This window comes from Bidens hawaiensis, unplaced genomic scaffold, assembly GCF_021521415.1.
Source record: "Bidens hawaiensis isolate Kalapana, Puna unplaced genomic scaffold, B.hawaiensis_p1.1 tig00049640_1, whole genome shotgun sequence".
NCBI lineage: Eukaryota > Viridiplantae > Streptophyta > Magnoliopsida > Asterales > Asteraceae > Bidens > Bidens hawaiensis.
Genome location: NW_027498875.1, coordinates 33,813 through 55,486, shown reverse-complemented (window position 1 = coordinate 55,486; position 21,674 = coordinate 33,813). Strand labels below are relative to the sequence as shown.

The 21,674-nt window shown below is 33.8% G+C and overlaps 2 protein-coding genes across 2 annotated transcripts; one reads left to right on the top strand and one right to left on the bottom strand.

Moving 5' to 3' along the window:
* The first annotated feature begins 12,072 nt into the window (after positions 1-12,072).
* On the top strand, positions 12,073-15,378 carry LOC143598095 (auxin response factor 11-like). The gene is made up of 11 exons (XM_077076406.1): positions 12,073-12,176; positions 12,269-12,364; positions 12,497-12,553; positions 12,641-12,793; positions 13,429-13,604; positions 13,682-13,846; positions 13,926-14,112; positions 14,211-14,364; positions 14,459-14,802; positions 14,883-15,070; positions 15,162-15,378. The coding sequence occupies exons 1-11, from the start codon at positions 12,078-12,080 to the stop codon at positions 15,292-15,294; spliced, it is 1,752 nt and encodes a 583-aa protein (XP_076932521.1). The 5' UTR covers positions 12,073-12,077; the 3' UTR covers positions 15,295-15,378.
* Positions 15,379-15,846: 468 nt separating this feature from the next.
* LOC143598094 (small ribosomal subunit protein bS6c-like) lies at positions 15,847-18,336 on the bottom strand. Its single transcript, XM_077076405.1, has 2 exons — positions 17,956-18,336; positions 15,847-16,140 (listed from the first exon to the last, which is right to left on the bottom strand). The coding sequence occupies exons 1-2, from the start codon at positions 18,325-18,327 to the stop codon at positions 15,901-15,903; spliced, it is 612 nt and encodes a 203-aa protein (XP_076932520.1). The 5' UTR covers positions 18,328-18,336; the 3' UTR covers positions 15,847-15,900.
* Between the last annotated feature and the right edge of the window lie 3,338 nt (positions 18,337-21,674).

Here is a 21,674-nt window from a genome sequence, read left to right as displayed (position 1 = left end):
TTTTTTTTTTATCGTTTTTGTTTTAAGCAGTTCATAGGCGTTGGGTTCCACCTAAACGAGTTTTAAGCTGTTCATAGGCATTGGGTTCCATCTAAACGAGTTTTAAGTTGTTCATAGGCGTTGTGTTCCACCTAAACGAGGGGATGAACGAATGTCTGCTTTGGTAGATAATTAGCGACCCTCGTGACGGATGGAGTAGGTTATAGATTAGAGTAAGGAGAGATGTGAGTATTTAGAAGTAACATATATATACATATGAAAGATGTGTATATGATTAGTTTTATGTTTTGGATGGTTTAATAATATTAATGATGGGGAGTTTCTGGTGTCCATAATATGTGTAAATATTTTGAATTTTGACAACATATCAAACTGTCATATGGTTAAAACTTTTTTCTATATAAGATCGGTTTTCGACTTGACGAGCAAGGTATCAGATATCGAGTGAAGCAAGTGATACGAGAAAAGAGTTTCTGAATTTGAACTGCTAAACGGTGTTTTAGAATTACATCACGAAAACATCATAGTCCGTACTGGTTCCTAACTTCCGATGCTAGTCTACATGAACTAATACTTTCTTTTCCGAATCTTGAAGGTGGATGACCTGATCACATCATCATCCATCTTCAATGTTGCCTCGAGTACCTCCATTGATTCGGGTTTTGTGAAATACGTAAATAAGAGATAGATACCGTCCAAGTACGTGTTCGTTTCTCCAGCTTTGTTCTTCTTTTTGATGCTGCATGCAAGTGGGATTACTCCCCTGTTGAACACCTCAACATACATCCCACCTCCAGCAACAAGCAACTGCAACAACAACAACAACACAAATCAATAAGTTATAAATAATAATTAAAAGACGAAAAATTCATGAAATCGGTGTAACAAATTTGAGTTCAAATCACCATAAGCGTCGCTCCTAAGTCCAAACAATTTAGGGGTAATTATAAAGCCACACAATCGAACTCGAACAAATACTAATAAACTTAAATAATAATTCTCAACATTTCCTCTCAAGCTAATAGGCCTGCAAACGAGTTAAATGAACACGAACAGGGTCATGTTCGTGTTTGTTCGTATAAGCAAACAATTTTTTTGTTCATGTTGGTTCATTAAAGAAATGGGCATGCTCATGTTCGTTCATTTAAAACCTAAACAAACAGTTCACGAACGTAAACAAACAAACCTAAACGAACATAACTAAACAAATGAACATAGATGACCAATCATAAATGAAAACAAACTGGTCTATTATTAATTATTTAAACAGGTTGGTTCTGCTCGATTTATAGCAGTTTTGTTGTCATGTTATAGTAAAAAAACATCTTATGTATTGTTTAATGTATTGTAAAATTCAAGATGAGTTAGCAAAAACGTTAAAAGATTCGGCTGATCCAGCAACAATTGATGAGATTGGGGTACTCCAGCGTGCTTTAGGTCCTAAACGTGGCTACATACGCGGTGTTGGACGTGTTGTGAGAAATGTAACCCCAGAAATATCGCGGGTCATACCCTCCGCCACAGCAACAACAACAATTGCAAGACATGCAAGAAGAAATGAAAAAAGTGCAACAGCAACTGCAAGAATTGCAGCAGCAGCAGGCCGACCAGCAGCAGCACGTCACCCAGCATCAGCAACAAGTGTCACCATTCTCAAACCAAGCATTACTGGAAATAATGCAACAACAAAACCAACAACACCAGTTTCTAATGCAACAAATGACGCTGCAGTTCCAACAAGAATAAATGCTTTGAAAAGAAAATTGCCTCAACTTTATGAAGATGATGAAGACGATGACTAGGAACTGAATGTTTTGCCTTTATTTAGAAGTTTGAATATCTTGCGTTTTGAACTTTAAATATCTTGTATTTCGAAATTTCGCTTAATATTATGTGTCGTTTTACCTTTTTATATTGTTTAATTCAGGTTAAAATGAAAATTAGAAATTGTAAAAATATATATACATATATATTTTATTCCTTTAGAGGCGACATATCGTCCCTATTGGTTTATTAGAATATTTCAATTTTAAAACCTATTATTTTGTAGGGACGACATATCGTCTTTAAAGATTTTATATAATTCTTTTGTTATTAGTCTATTGAGACGACATGTAGTTCCTATAAATTGAATATATATTTTTTACTTTAATTGTATTGAGACGACTTGTCCTTCCTACAGGCTAAAAGTAAGTATTTTCTACTTAAATTTGTTGACACCACATGTCGTTCCTAAAAGTAATCTATGGAGACAACACCTATAGGGACGACCTAAGGACCTATCGGTACAAGCGTGTAGTGACCAAACCTGTATAGACAACATATTGTCCCTACAGAGAATTTAGACCTATAAGGAGGACATGTTGTCCCTAAAAGCCTAAAAGGTCTCGTCTCCATACATCTAATTTCTTGTAGTGCATATTGTCCCATTTGGAAAGATAGATCACATTCTAAGATATGAATGTATCTGTGCATATACTGTTGATATCAGTAACGGGCGTCCATGCATGCCCACACCACTAATAACACATGTTGGACGCTTCTAAGTGGACAGTACGTTTATTGTTTATGAATATGAATACGAAATTATGAATTCGAATGTGTGGTGGCATGCCATAATAATAATAATAATGACTCATTTGGTGGTCCATATATATATAATGTCTACAAACGGACAAATGACTTAGTCAACTGGTCCCACATACCGTACTACGTTTAACAGTTGGGCAAAACCGGATGTGTTGGACAATAGTTGAACAAAACCGGATAAACCTAGGATTGTTGAATTTTTTTTTATTTAGTTTAGGACTTAGGTGTGACATCAAAAGGATTTTAGGGTTGTTGGGCAGCGGCGGATCCAGCATACAAACGGGTGGTTCTTAGGACTTAGGTGTGACATCAAAAGGATTTTAGGGTTGTTGGGCAGGGGCGGATCCAGCATACAAACGGGTGGTTCCCCGGAACCACCCGAGTTTCGAAATAATAGTGTACGGATATATAGAAGACGTGTAGGAACCACCTTATAAATTAAGAGGAAACCACCTAAAAAAAATTCCTGGATCCGCCACTGTTGTTGGGAATTATCAAACCGGTTAATTGATAGCGTGACTGATGATACTGTTTTCACATTATTTGTGGGGCTATATATATAATATGAAGCGTATAAAGTGCTTTCACAATGTTCACCAACCTTCTCCTTCCCACGTGCTAATATAGTAATTATATGCGCTCCATTGTATATGTATATGCTTATTTGACAAACATAATATATGAAATTTAAAATGTATAATTTTCCTTTTAGCTATTTTCTATAATTTATGTTTTATTTATATGGATGATCATGATTGAGTGTTATTAAGCGTAGAAAGATAATATTATTATATTTCTAAAAATATGAACTTTGAACTTGTTTTATATTAAGTACTTTCAATTAATATAGAAAGATAATGCTACATTCTCAATAGGCAATAGCTTCTCTCATACAAAAACAAAAATATGTATTTTTAATATAACCAACGTAATAATATCAAAATTTATTTTTAACTTTTTCCGAATATAATTAAAACTTGATTCTAAAATAGCATGCATCGTGCATTATTTAACTAGTGTATGGCTTGAAGATTTTACGGTAAAAGAAATATTTTAATTTTAAAAGATGCATATTTAGAATTCCTCCATATGAAATTATGGTCTAGCGGCACCCCGGTTTCTCCCAAACTTCCACCAGGGAGATTAGACTCATGTTCAAACCTTGTAATTGTCGGCTTTTCTTATTACAGGCAAGTCAGGAGATTTTACAAACTAATTAGTTTTCTCATGGAACGGTTTGGTCTCAATCTCGAGCGTCAAAATAATAATGGATGATTGTAACTCAATCTGAGGTATGTCAAAATAATAATGGATGATTGTAACTCAATCTGAGGTATGAATTATATGTCTGAGCTATGAAGAGACATGTTATTGAATGTCTGAATCCAGATAAACCGCGTTTCAAGAGAAAAAATGAAATTATTAATGGGACCATGAAATAGGTAAAAATGTTTTGCAATGTACCTGCTTCTACTTTTCACATGCAAGGTGGGCATCAATGTACGTGACACTGTTTATAACAGTTTCATTATTTCTGCACAGCAATAATAATAATAATAATAATAATAATATAAATGATTTACTATTATCACGAGATACGAAATCCGATTTTAAAATATTCTTATTTCCACCTTTCAAAAAAATATTCTTATTCCTTTTTATTAGTAAAAGAAAAATAAATGTGTATAGTGTCATTAATTTCCGGTTTATATTACTCAAAACAAAGTAAAATTCTAGGCATGCTACGCAAATTAGTTACAAGCACCTCCTCACTCTAAGTATTCCATATATGCATGGTTGAATAAAATCGATTTTGTTTTTGGAGTTGCTATAACTTATACATACGGAAATTTTTACGTACCTAGAAATATGGATATATATATCTGCATGCATCAATTGTAATTTTTTAAAACTGTATATTCGTAAGTGTAGTGTTCAATGGTGTATTTTTTATGTACATACATATATTTATAGATGTAATAAGTTATTATTTATTAGATTTATGTAAGTATTTTTTTTTATTAGTGAAAATATAGATTTTTGTTATTTGGTAAGGATGAAAAGGTTTCTTATATTTGAAGGCAAGAATATACAATGAACATCTTTTATACATATTTCATAATATATCATAAAAAGTCAACATTGGTCAGCTTGTGGAAAAAAACGTGGAAAACAATTAATTTGTAAGAAAGAGTAAAGTTCTTTTCCCCATCAAATGCTTTTCTACCTGGAAAAAAGAAGAAACAGATTTTAATATGTACTAAAATGGCTAAAATATACATTTATTAAGGTAACTTATTTGTTGTATGTCTGTAAGACTCAAATCCAGAACCTTGGACATTAAAAAAAAAATTCTTTAAAACTTCAATCCAGAATTTTTGGGTGTTAAAGAACTTTGTCTTTGTTGCCAAGTTACCTACTCCTTAATTAAAAAAAAAGACTACTGCATGCCTAAAATTGATTAACATAGGTTTATATAAATCATCTTAGGTTTCAGATTAAATTACAAATTGATATAAAAACATAACCATATTAATGTGTAAATTTCAAAACAGTCCAGAAATATAATATATCCATTTCAAACACCCAGATTTTTCTTCCAATATACACTTAACATAAAACTATAAGTTAGAAGAATTTTAAGATAGTAAAACATAAAGAACAAAGACTTGAGTCAAGTGGTTCAATCCGTTTCGATAATAACATGTTGAATGATTTGGCTTTCTAGAAATAATTTCATATTCGATAGTGTCCTTTTGTATTACCGGCATTAAATTAGCTTCCTTCGTGTGGATCAAGCAAACTAGCAAAAGAATACTTCTTTGGTTTTAACATAATTGGTATTAAAAAAAGAGAGATAAATTTGGATATACCAATTTAAAATGTCAAATAATTTACTGTTAACACATTCATTTTGAACAACTAAAATGTTAACACTTATAGAAATAAAAATCTGTCATTTGTGTATCTGAGTTAAGATCTGCCATATACCCAAAGTCCATGCAATAAAAGGTTAAGGGCACGTGGTGGGGCAAGTAGTGGCAGTGCAGTGTAATTATCCATGACAAGAGGATCGATCTCGGACTATATTAATAACTGAAACAACAATAATTCTGTTCTGTGCCGGATTTAACCTAGCCAAAATTATTGTTGCCTAACCACGGAACACTCCCTACCATGACGTCACTCATTGATAACCTTTTTTCCTAATTATATATGCGTTACAAAACTATTACTACTTGTTTTCTACTTAAAACCTAACGTATCTTATTATAATTGACTATACCCGTAAATTATGGACATTCACCTCATTTAAACCTAGTTTCGTATCTTCATATTCCTCATGATTGAAGTTGTGACTTTTGAGAGTTAGTTTAGGAAATTTTATAACAACTGCTTAAAGAAAGAAGCATCATCATTTATTAAAAGGGTTCATTTATTAATAGAGTTAAGTTATTCTATAAAAGCTTGAATGAGAACGACGGGGTAAACAATATTAGTTTTTTTTGTTTTTGATTTATATTTTAAGATATGATTTTTTAATACTTTTTTATCTTAAATTTTTTAGAGGTTTTTTAGACCAGAAATCATTCTCATCATTATCATTTTTGTGACATTACGTATTTTAACCTAACCGGTACTAACAAATATAACTTTTAATTAATTTATTATAAAAACATCTACTATGTAATTACAATAAAAATAAAATGGGGTATTATTTTAAATACATGCATGCATAAATAAATAAATAAATAAAGCTATATTGTAATATAAATAGTTATATGTATAAAAATAAAATAAAATTTAGGCAAGCCAAGCTTGAATTTGAAATTCTACTCATGCTACGACCTCGAACTTTGAATATAAAAACTTGAAACAAGCTGAGTTCGAAAGAGGTAAGCTCGTGATCCATCCGCAAAATCATAAGTTTGAAAGAGGTAACCTATTAAATTCCGAATTCCTGTTAGTAACATAAAAAGATGAGAAATTGTTGTTCTCCTAAATCCAGATATAATTCATTAACAACTTCAGTCACATCAAAAATTTTCACAAGATATTTAATCAAACAAATTTGGGAATAGGGGAGAGGGGGATTTAATCCTAAAATATTTCTGTCGTAATTTTAATGAGTGGGCTTGTCACTCGTTGTGACTAGAGATGGCCAAAAAAATCGGTTGGGGAACCGGTTTACCGGTTTAAACAGGAAACCGGTTTTTACGAAAACCGGTTTTTTAAAAACCGGTTTGACCGGTTTAGAAACCGCCGGTTCGTCTTTCGGTTACAAGTTCTAGATCCAAAACCGGTTAACGAACCGGTTAATGGAAAAACCGGTTTTTTTTATTAACCGTTATGGAAAAACCGGTTAACCGGTTTATAACGGCTATATGCCCGTTTTTTTTGTTTTTGGACCGTTTTTTTTTTTTACCATTTTACCCCCACAAACATCTATATATAGTTTAGGTTGGGTATTGGTTAGATCACACTCGATTTACAACTCCAAACGCTCTAAACGTTTATTTCATACGCGATTATTTTGTTATCTCACGCTCAATTATACCACATTACCACTCCATACGCTCTTATTTCGTAGTCGTTTATTTCATACTCGAGTATACCACTCTTATTTCGTAGTCGATTATCATGGCCCCCCAAAGTGCTGCTTCATCCGTCAACATGGGTGCCTCGAACACGGGAGAAACGGTCGTTCGGGTCATCCCCACGAAACGAAACCATGATGTTTGGCAACATTTCGACCTATGCGAAATGTTTAACGGTAGCCAAAAAGCTCGATGCAAACATTGTTTGAAGTTTTATGGCAAAGATGCAAACTCCACTTTAAAAGCGCATGTACAAAGGCCCTTTTGCAAGGCCTTGAAGGACGAATCGGGAAGTAGTTCGCAGCCGGAGATGACGAATCAAGGAGCGGTGTTTACGTACGACGTTGAAGCGGTACGTCAACAGTTTTCAAACTTTGTGATTCAACAAACACTTCCTTTCAACCACTTCGACAACCCTCAATTCACGGAGATGATGCAAAACTATGTTCAACCACGCTACCAACACGTAAGTCGTTCGACCCTTAGAAGAGATTGTCTTAAAGCATGGAAAAACGCTAAATCCGAACTAATTTCATACTTTTCAAACTTACAAACTGGTGTAAACTTAACAACGGATGTGTGGTCGGTACCTCATGGTTCGCCCGACTCATACATTTGTGTGACGGCTCATTGGGTTGACCCCGAGTCGTGGCAAATGATGAAACGAACCGTTGCGTTTCAATTGTTTGATTACCCGCACACGGGTAGAAATATTTTTCAAATCTTGGATAAAGTCATTCGACAATACAAGATTGAACATAAAATCTTTTCAATTTCGTTTGATAACGCGTCCAACAATACGGCCGCGGTTGGCCATTTAAAATTAAAGTATAAACCTATTTGTGATGGAGCGTTTTTTCATAGCCGATGCATTGCACATATTATCAACTTGGCCGTGCAAGATGGGTTAAACGTGATCGAAACGCAAAGAAACAATTTTAAAAGAATGTTACGAGATGTTTTTAGCAACAATAAAACATTTTCAAGATACAAAAAATTTTGTGTAGAAGCTAATTGTCAATGGTTGGGGCCAAATTGGGATTGTCCAACAAGATGGAACTCGACTTGTAATATGTTTGAGAAAGCCATCCAACAAAAAGAATCATTAATTGCGTTTCATCAAATTTTGTCAAGTAGGGGTAAATGTGCACCGTACGATCCTAGAAACTGGTTATTGATTGAGATCGTTACGGAGGTCCTTCAAATTTTTAAATCTTGCACGATTTATTGTTTGTATTTTTGAGTTAAATCATGAACAACAGTTCTTGGCAGAGATTTCTTCAGTGTTAATGATTTAATGTTTGTATTTTTGAGTTACGAATATGCGATAACGATTTAATGTTTGTATTTTTAATGTAAAAACTATAAATGAAAGTTATGTGTTTTTAATATTTGGTTTGTTGAAAACACATTCACCAACACACACTCATACTCATCTTCCAAGCAAAGAACCCTAACAACGAAAGCAAAGAATGGCTTCGGTCAGTCCGTTTTGCCTTGTAGTTACCGGTTTGTTTATACTGTGAAAAAATAATGGTCTTCATTAAGTACAAAATATAAAAAACAAATATTCGTATTTGAAACCGCGAAATTTAAAAAAAAAAACCGGTTAATAAAAAAACCGGTTTATTAACCGGTTCTAACCGGTTTCTAAACCGGTCCTAACCGGTTAGACCGGTTAGGGTTTTGACAGTAAAAAACCGGTTATTAACCGGTCCGGTTATTAACCGAACCGGTTTTTTTCCGGGCCAAAAAAACCGGTCCGGTTAATAACCGAACCGGTTTTTTTAAAAAAACCGGTTTGTGCACCTCTAGTACTTGTGACCCAAAGCCATTTCTTGGGTTTACTCTCTCGTGGACGGCCTATGTACAACCCTTTCCCCTGCCCAAATCACCATGTATTAACTACCAAGATCCATTAAATAAGTAATTCACAATCCTTTGCAACGCTAATGAATTATTAACAGTTTTACTAAAATATCATGGTTTGCTAGTGTAGATCACAAGATTGTATGAAAACATGTCACATTAAGAAGATTGCATAAAAAGATATCACAAAATTATTATTCAATTAACAACTCCACTTATCAAATGCCAAATTCCCTACATTATAGAAAACAAATTGCATAACTCGACTTGTATTAAAGATCTTCACAGCCTAAGCGAAAGAAACTTCACTTATAAAGAATTTCATTAAAATATTTCTATCGTAATTTCAATGAGTGGGCATGTCACCTGGTCACAGTATACTTTTTACAAAACAGACGTGGGCATATTCAAATTGTGGCCCAAAGCCATTGCTTGGGTTTACTCTCCCGTGGACGGCCCTATGTACAACCCCTTCTGCTGCCCAAATCATCGTTCATTAACTACCAAGATTCATTAAATAAATAATTCACAATCCTTTGCAACTCTAATGAATTATTAACAGTTTTTCTAAAATATCATTGGCTGCTGGTGTAGATCACAAGATTGTATGATAACATGCCGCATTAAGAAAATTGCAAGGTTGCATAAAAAGATATCACAAAATTATTATTTTATTAATAACTCCACCTATCGCATCCCCAATTCTCTATCAACACATTATAGAAAAAATTTGCATAGCTCAACTTGTATTGAAGATCTTCATGGCTTAAGCGAAAAGAATTAATTCATAACTTCACCTATAAAGAATTTCATTAAAATATTTCTATCGTAATTTTAATGAGTGGGCAAAGAGGTACACAAATCGGTTAACTGGTTAACCATTAACCAGTTAATACGCTAACTGGGTTTTTTTGCTAGAATTAACCGGTTAGACCGGTTTTTTGGTTTGGGTAGTAACCGGTTTTGACTGGTTAGACCGGACCGGTTAATAACTGGAAAAAACCCGATTTTTAATAAAATAATAACAAAAAAATCGGTTAACCGATTCAGTTTTTGAAATCAATAATATACAGCGGTTACTACTCGACGGTTATGATCAGTTATTAACCGGTTAGGATTGGACCGGTTAGTAACCGGATACAAAATTGAGTACAAACTGGTTAGAAACCGGTTTCCAGGGGGCATGTCACATGATCACAATATACTTTTTACAAAATAGTCGTGAGCCTATTCAAATTGAGGCCCAAAGTCATTTCTTCGATTTACTCTCTGTGGACGGCCTTATGCAGAACCAATTCCCCTACCCAAATCACGATGTATTAACTACCAAGACCCATTAAATAAATATTTCGCATTCCTTTGCAACGCTAATGAATTATTAACAGGTTATTAAGGTTTTTTTTGTATTTTTAAATAGTTTAACATTTTAAAATATTTCCTTAAAAATTGAGAGAGAAATTTGAAATTGCAAAAAAAAAAAAAAAAAAAAAAACTAAATGAAAAATTGCAACAAAGAAAATTTATTTTTTTCATTTTTTTGTTGCGTTTTTCGCAATTTAATAATTATTTTTCTCATTTTTTTATTTTTGCAATGTAAAATTATTTAGAAATAAAAAACATACATAACCTACTATTCGGGTAAAATATCTAGGATTATAACTCAAATGAAACTTTAGTGATCTGATTGAAAAAAAAACCCATTTTATAAGTGACTTGATTGGAACAATTTTAAAACTTGGTTACTATTTTATAAAGTAATCCCAAAAAAAATGTTAGCAACTAAACTTTGATTTCTAGTAAAAAAATTACAACGGGTTATATCCCGCCTCAAACGTTCAATAAAAAACAAATAAAAATAAAACTAATATTCCATCACTAAAAAGTAATAGGTTTGGGACTACTTTAGTGATGGAATATTTATACTATAATATGTCACATTAATTAATTTAGATTGCATAGCATTACTTCATACTACATTAAATATAAACATATTACATCATATTATATGAAATTATATCACATTACATGAGTATTTACTATTTGCATAAAATTACATTATATTATAACATATTACATTATATTTTTCATATTTTATCATATTGCATTAAATTATATCATACTAATTAAGTTTGTTGTGTGCACATGAGTCGAGCCGTACATAAACTATGTTAAAGCAACTCGCTAAATGTCAAAATTGTATCGAATTGAGTCCAATAAATATTTTTGCTTTCTAAAAAATTATTAAATAACTTGTAAAATATATATTATAAAAATTCTACTTTATGTTAGTTATGTATAAAATAAGTCAATAATATTTTCAGCCAGATTACTAGGTCTAAAAGTTATCACCATGCTTTGTGAAAGTATGTTTTAATCTATTATTATCCTTTTGCATTTATTATTTGATAAACTAAATATCTTTTTTTATAAAATCATAAATAAGAAATTAAGTATTGTATTAATTAAATCCATTATAAAAAATCAACTTAAAAAAGCAAGACTTTTTATCCATACTATCCGGTTATAAAAGTTATGTCACAATTATAATACATTGCACTGAAAGAGTGAAAAGTTATATTTTAAGGGAAAAAGAATTAAAGTAGGTTAACCCAACATGCCACATTAAATATTTAGAATAGCTCATGCTTTACACACCACCCAGAAAGGAGACAAAACACATGCCTATATATATGTACATATATATCCCATTATACACACTGTGATAGAGACAGAGAGAGAGAAGAATTCAAGTATACAACATTTTCACATATATCTTTTATTCTAGTGAGAGAAAGAGGAAGACACATATCTTATAGATTGTGTTTTTTTATAAAATTATTTACTTGTTAAAATCATGGAGAATGCAGGGCCATCATCATCAGCAGCAGCATCATCATCTTTTGTCTCAGTTGAAGGTGATATTACTTGATAAGTTCATTCTATAATATTGTCACATAATGATTAATGTTTTAATTTCCATAAGTTTAATGTTGTTCTTAATCTAAATATTATGCAGATGTTATGTTCAAAGAACTGTGGAAATCTTGTGCTGGACCATTGGTTGATATGCCTAAAGAAGGAGAACGTGTATACTATTTTCCGCAAGGACATATAGAGCAAGTGAGTAATTAAATTACAAATCTATATATGTTTGTTAAAGTTTAATATTTTAACTTTAATTAATTGATTTTTTTTTATTTTTTTTGGTTTAGGTGGAAGCTTCAATGAATGAAACATCAACTCAAGAGATACCACATTTTGAACTCAACTCAAAGATCTTGTGTCATGTTGTCAACACACATTTGTTGGTATGTAATTTGCTATTTTTGGATTAAGATTTTAACAAGGGATTTATGTGTAATTGCTTAAAAAGTGGGAGCGAATTCGGCTTTTTATCAAGAATGATCATATATTCATATACAAATGTTGTGACTTTGTAGGCAGAGCGTGACACGGACGAAGTGTACGCCCAAGTCACACTGCTCCCGACAATGGATGTAAGAATTTGATTCATTAAATATTTGAATTAAATTAAATATATATAAAATGATGGTTTTGTTACTTTAATGTCACATTAATTGCAGCAAAGGGAGTTAACAAGTCGTGATCCATGTTTACCTGAGCCAGCAAGGCCAGGTATGCACTCGTTTGCCAAGGTCTTAACGGCTTCGGATACCAGCACACACGGCGGGTTTTCAGTGCTCCGAAAGCACGCGCAAGAGTGCCTTCCCGCGCTGGTAAACTTCTTTTTTTCGGTGGGAAATTGGATTTTAATATCAAAACTTTGCCCTGTTGGCCAGCGCTAAGCCGAACTTTAAAAATATACCACAAAAGTCCAAGTTTCAACCTATTGGCCGACAACGAGTTTTTCACTAACAGAGTTAGATTCTGTTAGTTTTTGTTGGCGTGGATCAGCTTACGTGGAAAAAATATATTTTTTTATTAATAATGTTGGTGGTCAGGTCCACCGATATTATTAATAAAAAATTTAAAAAATCTACGTAAGCTAGTCCACGTCAGCAAAAACTAACGGAATCTAACCGCGTTAGTGAAAAGCTCGTTGTCGGTCGATATGTTGAAACTTGGGACTGTCGTGGTATTTTTGAAGTTCGGCTTAGTGCGAGCCAACGAGACAAAGTTTGGATTATTGTAATCCGATTACGCTTTTTCGGTTCATTAATTATAATTAATTATTATTATTTTAACACCTAAGTTCCACCTCACATTTATAAAAGGGATATCATGTCACATTAATTATTAGTAGGATTTAGTTATATGGTCACATACATTATTATTCCAGACTCTTTTACACTTTTATGTTTTAAATAATAATTTGTTTTTATGTTCAAATTTGAGTAAATTTGTATGTTAGATCATGAATCAAGAAGCACCTAGTCAAGACATAGAGGCCTTTGACCTACATGGCACCCTATGGAGATTTAAGCACATTTTTAGGGGTCAACCAAAGAGGCATCTATTGACTACAGGATGGAGTAATTTTGTTACTCAAAAGAAATTAGTGACAGGGGATACACTTGTATTCCTAAGGTATTGTTTTATAATTATTGGTTGTAAAGTATGTACATTTTATAATGTTGTGACTTGTGACTCGTGTCTAATGATAGGAATGAAAATGGTCATTCGCGTATTGGCGTTAGACGTCAGGTTCGTCAACACAGCTCAGCGCCTTCTTCTGTTATCTCTAGCCAGAGTATGCATTTGGGCGTGCTGGCAACCGCGTCACAAGCGGTTTTCAGCCAGTCCCGGTTTACCATTTTTTACAAACCAAGGTATGAATAATGATGTTGATCTTTGACTGTTTTTCTAATAACATTTTTTGAATTGTGATTTTTTTTTTTCGTTTTTCAGGACGGTCCAGTTCATTGTCGGTGTAAACAAATATCTGGAAGGTGTGAATAATGGTTTTAGTGTTGGAATGAGGTTTCAGATGCGGTTTGAGGGAGATGATTTGCCGGAGAGAAGGTTTACCGGCACGATTGTTGAAGTCGGAGACTTGTCGCCTCAGTGGGTAAACTCAAGATGGCGATCGTTGCAGGTTATGGTTATTTATGTAACAAAAGTACATAACATATGTTTAAATTTGATGTTTGTTTGGATAAACTAAAAAGTCAAACCTTTTGTTGACCATACCAGGTTGCGTGGGATGAACCGGCGTCAATTTTGAGACCAGAACGGGTTTCACCGTGGGAAATCGAACCGTTTGTAGCACCTGTTCCCGCGAGTTTAGGTCAAGCAGTGGTGCTAAAACATAAAAGGTCAAGACCATCAAAGGGAAACCATAATGCTGGTCAGTTGACTTTTCTTATATATTTAGAACCTTATTGTATATGTAATTATGTATACAATATGCATATTATTAACATCTTTTTAATTTGTTTTAGAAGCAGGAAGTTCAGGTTTATCCGCTCGGTTAAAATCGACGAATGAAGGACAGAGGGATGATAACCCAAACACTAGCCGTAACCGTAACCATAACCATGGTTCCTGGTTATCATCATCGTCGCCACTTGTGATAGCTTCAAGGAACGTTCATGAAGTAGACGAAACTGAAGAAAGAAGAAGTGCTTTCTCACCTTGGTCGGGTAAGCAGCGAAAAGATTCGATACCAAGTTCTGCAAGCGGATCAACTTGTAGAATTTTCGGTATTGACATAAATATCCCACCGAAAGGTGGTGATAAAGAAGCTGAAAACATACAAAGCAATGCCACCCGAACGCGAACAAAGGTATGCATATAACTTTGACTTATCTTTATGATCAAGATATGCATCTGACCAACTTGGTTATGAACTTATGATTATGAAAGGTCATGATGCAAGGGATGGTGGTAGGTCGAGCGGTGGACCTAACTTTGTTGAGGAATTATAAGGAGTTAATCGAAGAGATGGAAAAGATGTTCGGGATAGAAGGTGAGTTGCACACTCAAGAGGAGTGGGAAATTGTGTATACCGATGGTGAAGGAGACGATAAGCTCATGGGAGATCAGCCGTGGCGGTAAAAGCTTTTAAAAACTTATATTTATCTATTTGAAATATGCATTGGTATGTTACTATGTTAACAAAGTCTTATGTGGTTGTGACTGTAGGGAGTTTTGCAGCACGGTGAAGCGCATCACCATTCGTTCAAGTCAACAAGTCAAGAAAATGAGGGTGGGAAGTAAGTTTCCCTCTTCAACCGACGGCGAGGCGTCAGGTAGCTTAGAAGCTTCAAGAAAGTGATGTTGAAGATGTTTACGAAACTCCCCTGTGCTAGTTTCGGTTTTTTTTTATCGTTTTTGTTTTAAGCAGTTCATAGGCGTTGGGTTCCACCTAAACGAGTTTTAAGCTGTTCATAGGCATTGGGTCCCATCTAAACGAGTTTTAAGTTGTTCATAGGCGTTGTGTTCCACCTAAACGAGGGGATGAACGAATGTCTGCTTTGGTAGATAATTAGCGACCCTCGTGACGGATGGAGTAGGTTATAGATTAGAGTAAGGAGAGATGTGAGTATTTAGAAGTAACATATATATACATATGAAAGATGTGTATATGATTAGTTTTATGTTTTGGATGGTTTAATAATATTAATGATGGGGAGTTTCTGGTGTCCATAATATGTGTAAATATTTTGACTTTTGACAACATATCAAACTGTCATATGGTTAAAACTTTTTTCTATATAAGATCGGTTTTCGACTTGACGAGCAAGGTATCAGATATCGAGTGAAGCAAGTGATACGAGAAAAGAGTTTCTGAATTTGAACTGCTAAACGGTGTTTTAGAATTACATCACGAAAACATCATAGTCCGTACTGGTTCCTAACTTCCGATGCTAGTCTACATGAACTAATACTTTCTTTTCCGAATCTTGAAGGTGGATGACCTGATCACATCATCATCCATCTTCAATGTTGCCTCGAGTACCTCCATTGATTCGGGTTTTGTGAAATACGTAAATAAGAGATAGATACCGTCCAAGTACGTGTTCGTTTCTCCAGCTTTGTTCTTCTTTTTGATGCTGCATGCAAGTGGGATTACTCCCCTGTTGAACACCTCAACATACATCCCACCTCCAGCAACAAGCAACTGCAACAACAACACAAATCAATAAGTCATAAATAATAATTAAAAGACGAAAAATTCATGAAATCGGTGTAACAAATTTGAGTTCAAATCACCATAAGCGTCGCTCCTAAGTCCAAACAATTTAGGGGTAATTATAAAGCCACACAATCGAACTCGAACAAATACTAATAAACTTAAATAATAATTCTCAACATTTCCTCTCAAGCTAATAGGCCTGCAAACGAGTTAAATGAACACGAACGGGGTCATGTTCGTGTTTGTTCGTATAAGCAAACAATTTTTTTGTTCATGTTGGTTCATTAAAGAAATGGGCATGCTCATGTTCGTTCATTTAAAACCTAAACAAACAGTTCACGAACGTAAACAAACAAACCTAAACGAACATAACTAAACAAATGAACATAGATGACCAATCATAAATGAAAACAAACTGTAGCGGATGATCACAATATTTATTTTTCTTCAATAAAAACAACCATGTGTAGGTGTGTGTGCGTGCACAATTTAAACGAGCCTAGGGGTACAAACGAGCTGACCTGAGCCCGAGCTCGGCTCGTTTAACTTACACAGGGCTCGAGCTCAGCTCGTTTCGAGCTCTATTTTCAAAACTCAAGCTCGGCTCGTGAGTGGATTTTGAAGCTCGGGCTCGGCTCGTTTACTATTTATCAATTATTTTTATATAATTATAATTATTTTTATATATTTTTTTCTATTATAATTTTATGTATAAAATAAAATATATTATATAGTTAGGTTTATTTTAGCCCTGCTTGCGGTGCGCACATATGATGTATATACGTGTGAACCCTCGGGTGGGCAAAAGTGAAATTGCACTAATTTTGACGTTATTTTACTAATCTCGTGAAAATAACGTTAAAAGTGACGGACGGTTAATCAGGCATCATGTAGTGGCGTTGATAGCTGAAAGATAAGGGTACATGCACCGATCAGCTGGTGTCCCGATGATTGAGTGCTATGTGCCTTATGTCCAAGGCTTGATGCAAAACTACTATCGAGCCGGGGGTCTCACCGGAAGCAGCCTCTCTATCCCTATGGGGTAGAGGTAAGGCTGCCTACATCTTACCCTCCACAGACCCTACCATAGCTTTGCTATTGGTGGGATATACTGAGTACGATGATGATGATGATGATATAGTTAGGTTTATTTAATTTTTCATAGCATTAAATATATTAATTAATAATTATTAAATATATATTTTTAAAAAATATATAAATGACAAGTTCGTTTAGGCTCGCGAGCTGGCTCGAGCTTGATAAGCGAAGCTCGGGCTCGGGCTCGTTTATTAAACGAGCTTAGATTTTTGGCTTGAGCTCGGGCTCGATTAAGTTCTGCTCGATCGAGCTTTTTAACGAGCCGATCTTGAGTAGCTCGGCTCGTTTGCACCCTTAAACGAGCCCCTTTATGTTTATATTTATATGGTTTGGATCAAATACAAACTAACTTAATGTGCTAACTGTGCGAATCAAGCAGTGTAATTATATATACAACATAGTGTAATTATAGTGGAGTGTAATTGCTTAATTACACTACTTGTATATATAATTACACTGCTTGATTCGCACAGTTAGCACAGTTTTTTAGTTTGTACGCTAGCTTTCCCTATATTTATATAAATATAACTACTTGTGTATTTATTAAAATTTATACGAGCAAACATAAACGAACAAACATAGTAATAGGCATAAATGAACAGAGTAAAAACATAAACGAATAAAACATGTGTTCATGTTCTTTTAATTAAATCGTCCATTTATTAAATAAACGAACTTCCCGCCGTTCTATAACAACACTACCTCCTCATACTTCTGGGTTAGAGTGAGTCGTTCGTCTTCAGACATGTCTGGTCTCAAAACAACCATGGATTCATACTGTCTTAAACCCGGTGGACACTGTGGCTCTTCGGTTTCTTCAACCGTGGAAGAAGAGTTAGTGTTTTGTTGTTCATCTTCATTTCCATTTCCATTTCCATTTCCATTTCCGAGTCCACCTTCGAAGAATGTTCCAGAGAAATCAAGGGTTTGGGCCTTGATTGAAAAGCCTTTGTATGGGTTTGTTTTGATCTGATGATTGTAGACAAAGGGTTTGAGCTTGTTGTTGGTGGTGTAAGGTGTTAGGGTTTGAAGCTGCAGAGGACGTGATGGGCGAATTAAAGAACAAGAGACCATAATCGTCTTAGGTTTAAGGGGAAAGAAGAGAGGGTTTAGCAAATGTATTGTGTGTTTCGGTTAAGGCGAGCAGAAAATCGAATTAACCGAAAAAATCGTATTAAAAAAATCGAAACGAAGCATTAACCGACGTTTTGTTTTTTTTTTCTAAACCGAATTTTCGGTTTTGATTCGGTTATTCATTTAAAAAAAAAAACCCGAACTGAACCGATTGATGGTGATAAAAATTATCAAGATGATGAGGAATGGACAAAACTTTGAAGATAAATAAGATGATAAATGAATGTCGAGACTAAACTTATAATGCTTTTCAATTAAGAACTTTGTTGAATTATAAACTTTATTTAGCAACTTTGTATTCGTATAGTTTCACCTAACACGTGCCTATTTTTGTTTTTTGAATTTAATATATATGTGCTACTCTAATACGTTCTTATACAAGCTTAAAATATGCATTTTCATTTATTATTATTATTATTATTATTATTATTATTATTATTATTATAATTTTGCAATGTTTACACAAAATTGAAAAAACAATCCGATAATAACCGAAAACCGAACGGTTTGTATATTCAAATAAGCGATTACTTCAATTTCGGTTTGGGTTTCGTCTATTAACCGAACCGTGCTTAGTCCTAGTTTCGGTTTACTAAAAAGTGAAAAATGATTTGCACATCAGTGTTACTGTTACGTAGGTACAAGGGGTTTGTTAACTTTTACATTAGAAACGCATAACGGCTTAACCGAAAACATCAGTATTTTTTAATCTTTCTTTTTTTAATAAAAAGTGTGATTAGATGGTTTGATTAGTTTGAACAAAGTCTGGCTTCACACCCAAGCCCCTCACACCCTGGCACTCCTAATCTTTGGCGCCCAATTTAAAATATTTTTTTTTGGCTTACTATGTATGTTTACGAATTTGTGTTGGTATCGTTGATACTAATTGGAATTGTGTTGGTTCGCAACTATAATGTGCCGGTTTTTTGGTTCTACATATGATTATTTGTTGTATTTTGGCATTGAAAGGTTTATTTATTTTGTATAGTTTTGATATCGTAATTTGATACAGACTGACTTCGAGTCAACTTGCAACGAGCTTATGGTTTAACGTTTTTACTTATCTTTTTTTTTCCGATTTAACGGCCCCGTCGCGAAGCGCGGGGTCTTAAATCCTAGTTATTATTAATATACAACCAAACTATGTACGCATCTCTTTGCAGGCAAGGGCCTTTGAAGACAAGTGAGGGAAGACCCACTAACTAACTAACTATCGACCCTTGAACAATACAATAATTACTAAATGGTACCTCATTTCAAATTATTTGTAAAAGAAACAAGGCTGTCATAACATATCATGTATAAGACACGATGACATGTGATACTAAATACGTACACGATATGATAACTAATTGTGTTATTTTTTTCTAAACACGAACACGAACTTGTTTAATACTCCCTCCGTCCCATTAAAAGTGTCCATATCTCCTTTTTGGTTTGGGTTTTGTCTGGTAACCGAATCGTGCTCAGTCATAGTTTCGGTTTACTAAAAAGTGAAAATGATTTGCACATCAGTGTTACTGTTACGTAGGTACGAGGGTTTTATTAACTTTTACATTAGAAAAGCATAACGGCTTAACCGAAAACATTATTATTTTTTAATTTTTTTAATAAAAAGTGTGATTAGATGGATTGATTGGTTTGAACAAAGTCTGGCTTCACACCCAAGCCCCTCACACCCTGGCACTCCTAATCTTTGGCGCCCAATGTTTTTCTCGTGTAACGGTGTTTAACCCCCTTAAAGCCTAAAGTGGAGAAGGGCATTCAGTAATCAGTATTATCAAACAACGCTAGGTCTAAAAGTTTAAAAACTAACTAATATCAAACTTCTTATGCTAAAAGTAAAACATGCTAATTACAAAAATCCTTATTTTATAGTTGTTTTTAATATATACTAGTTTTTGCCACCCGCGCACTACGACGGGACTAAAAACCAAACAAAAATGCTTAAAATTAAATAGTGTTTGTGCCTCACGCTAAGAAATTTGTAATTAAGGCTTAAACACTTGTAAATAAAATGAATAGTAAAATTAATAGTAAAATGAACAGTGAAACTTACTCACAAAGCAAATCCTCTATTTAATATAATATAATATGAAGTTCAATAAACATTTTATATTAGACGTGGATTTTATGGGGTATCGACACAACCAATTGGGTGTAGTGTGGGTATCACCTTATCAAAACTATTGTGGAACACCGTCCACCTAGCTCCTTATACTATTTATCGTGGTGTGTCCTTAAAAGACTGATCAGAATGGCATGTTTAATTGTGCCTTTAACAGATGTGAATAGCCAAATGACCAAAAGAAAAGACATCTGAGTCAATTATACGCACAACTTCAATGGATACACAATACCCGAACCAAGAAGAAGGGTTTAATGCTGAAGAGTTGAAAAGACCTGTAATGAAGATGCAGATCTTCATCTTCCTCACAACTTAGGACGAACAACAAAAACAACCAATGACTTTCGTAACTGAACCAGGCTAACTAAGCTGAATTTAAGGATAGAAAACGACACCAAGAACAAAAGACCCATTTCACATAGGAACACATGAGCCAAAAACAAACTAAGGGATTATCAATTATTTGTTGCATCCCACAATCATTTGACCGGATCATAGTTGAAATGCAACATTATAAATGAAAGCCTAAATAACAAAACGCTAAGGGCGCGTTCATTTCACGGAATGGAATGGAATTGAAATTTGCATAAAATTTGGTATTTTAATGAATTGGATATGGAATCTGAACATTCCAATAGGAATTGGAATTGGAGGATATTGAAATCCAATAATATTCTTAATGTGTTCGTTTGACAAATAAATATGAATCGTTTTTTTAACAAGGATAACGACGAAAACATTTTAGTTATTTTAGAGTTTTTGGTTTTTTATTTATATTTTACGTTATGATTTTTTATTATTTTTTTAATATTTATCATGGGTTTTCTATTAAGATCAAAAACCCCTCAAAAATTCAAAAGTAATAATAAAAAATTCATAACTCAAAATATAAATAAAAAACAAAAAAAATCTAAAATTTTTTATTCGTTGTCTGATGTAGATGTTGTGCTCTAATTAAAAACAAGTATTTATGAAGCTTAAATACCTATAACTAGTATGGGTAAGTAAGGTCGTCTCCACAGGGAATCAGTGGAAAGTGCAATAAACGATGTCAAGCGGTTTAGAAAAGATTATTCAAGTAAAACACGATTACTTTAAGTTTTTAGTAATCAATAATGAGAAAATGATATACTTCAGGTTCAGGTAATGTGATGACCGA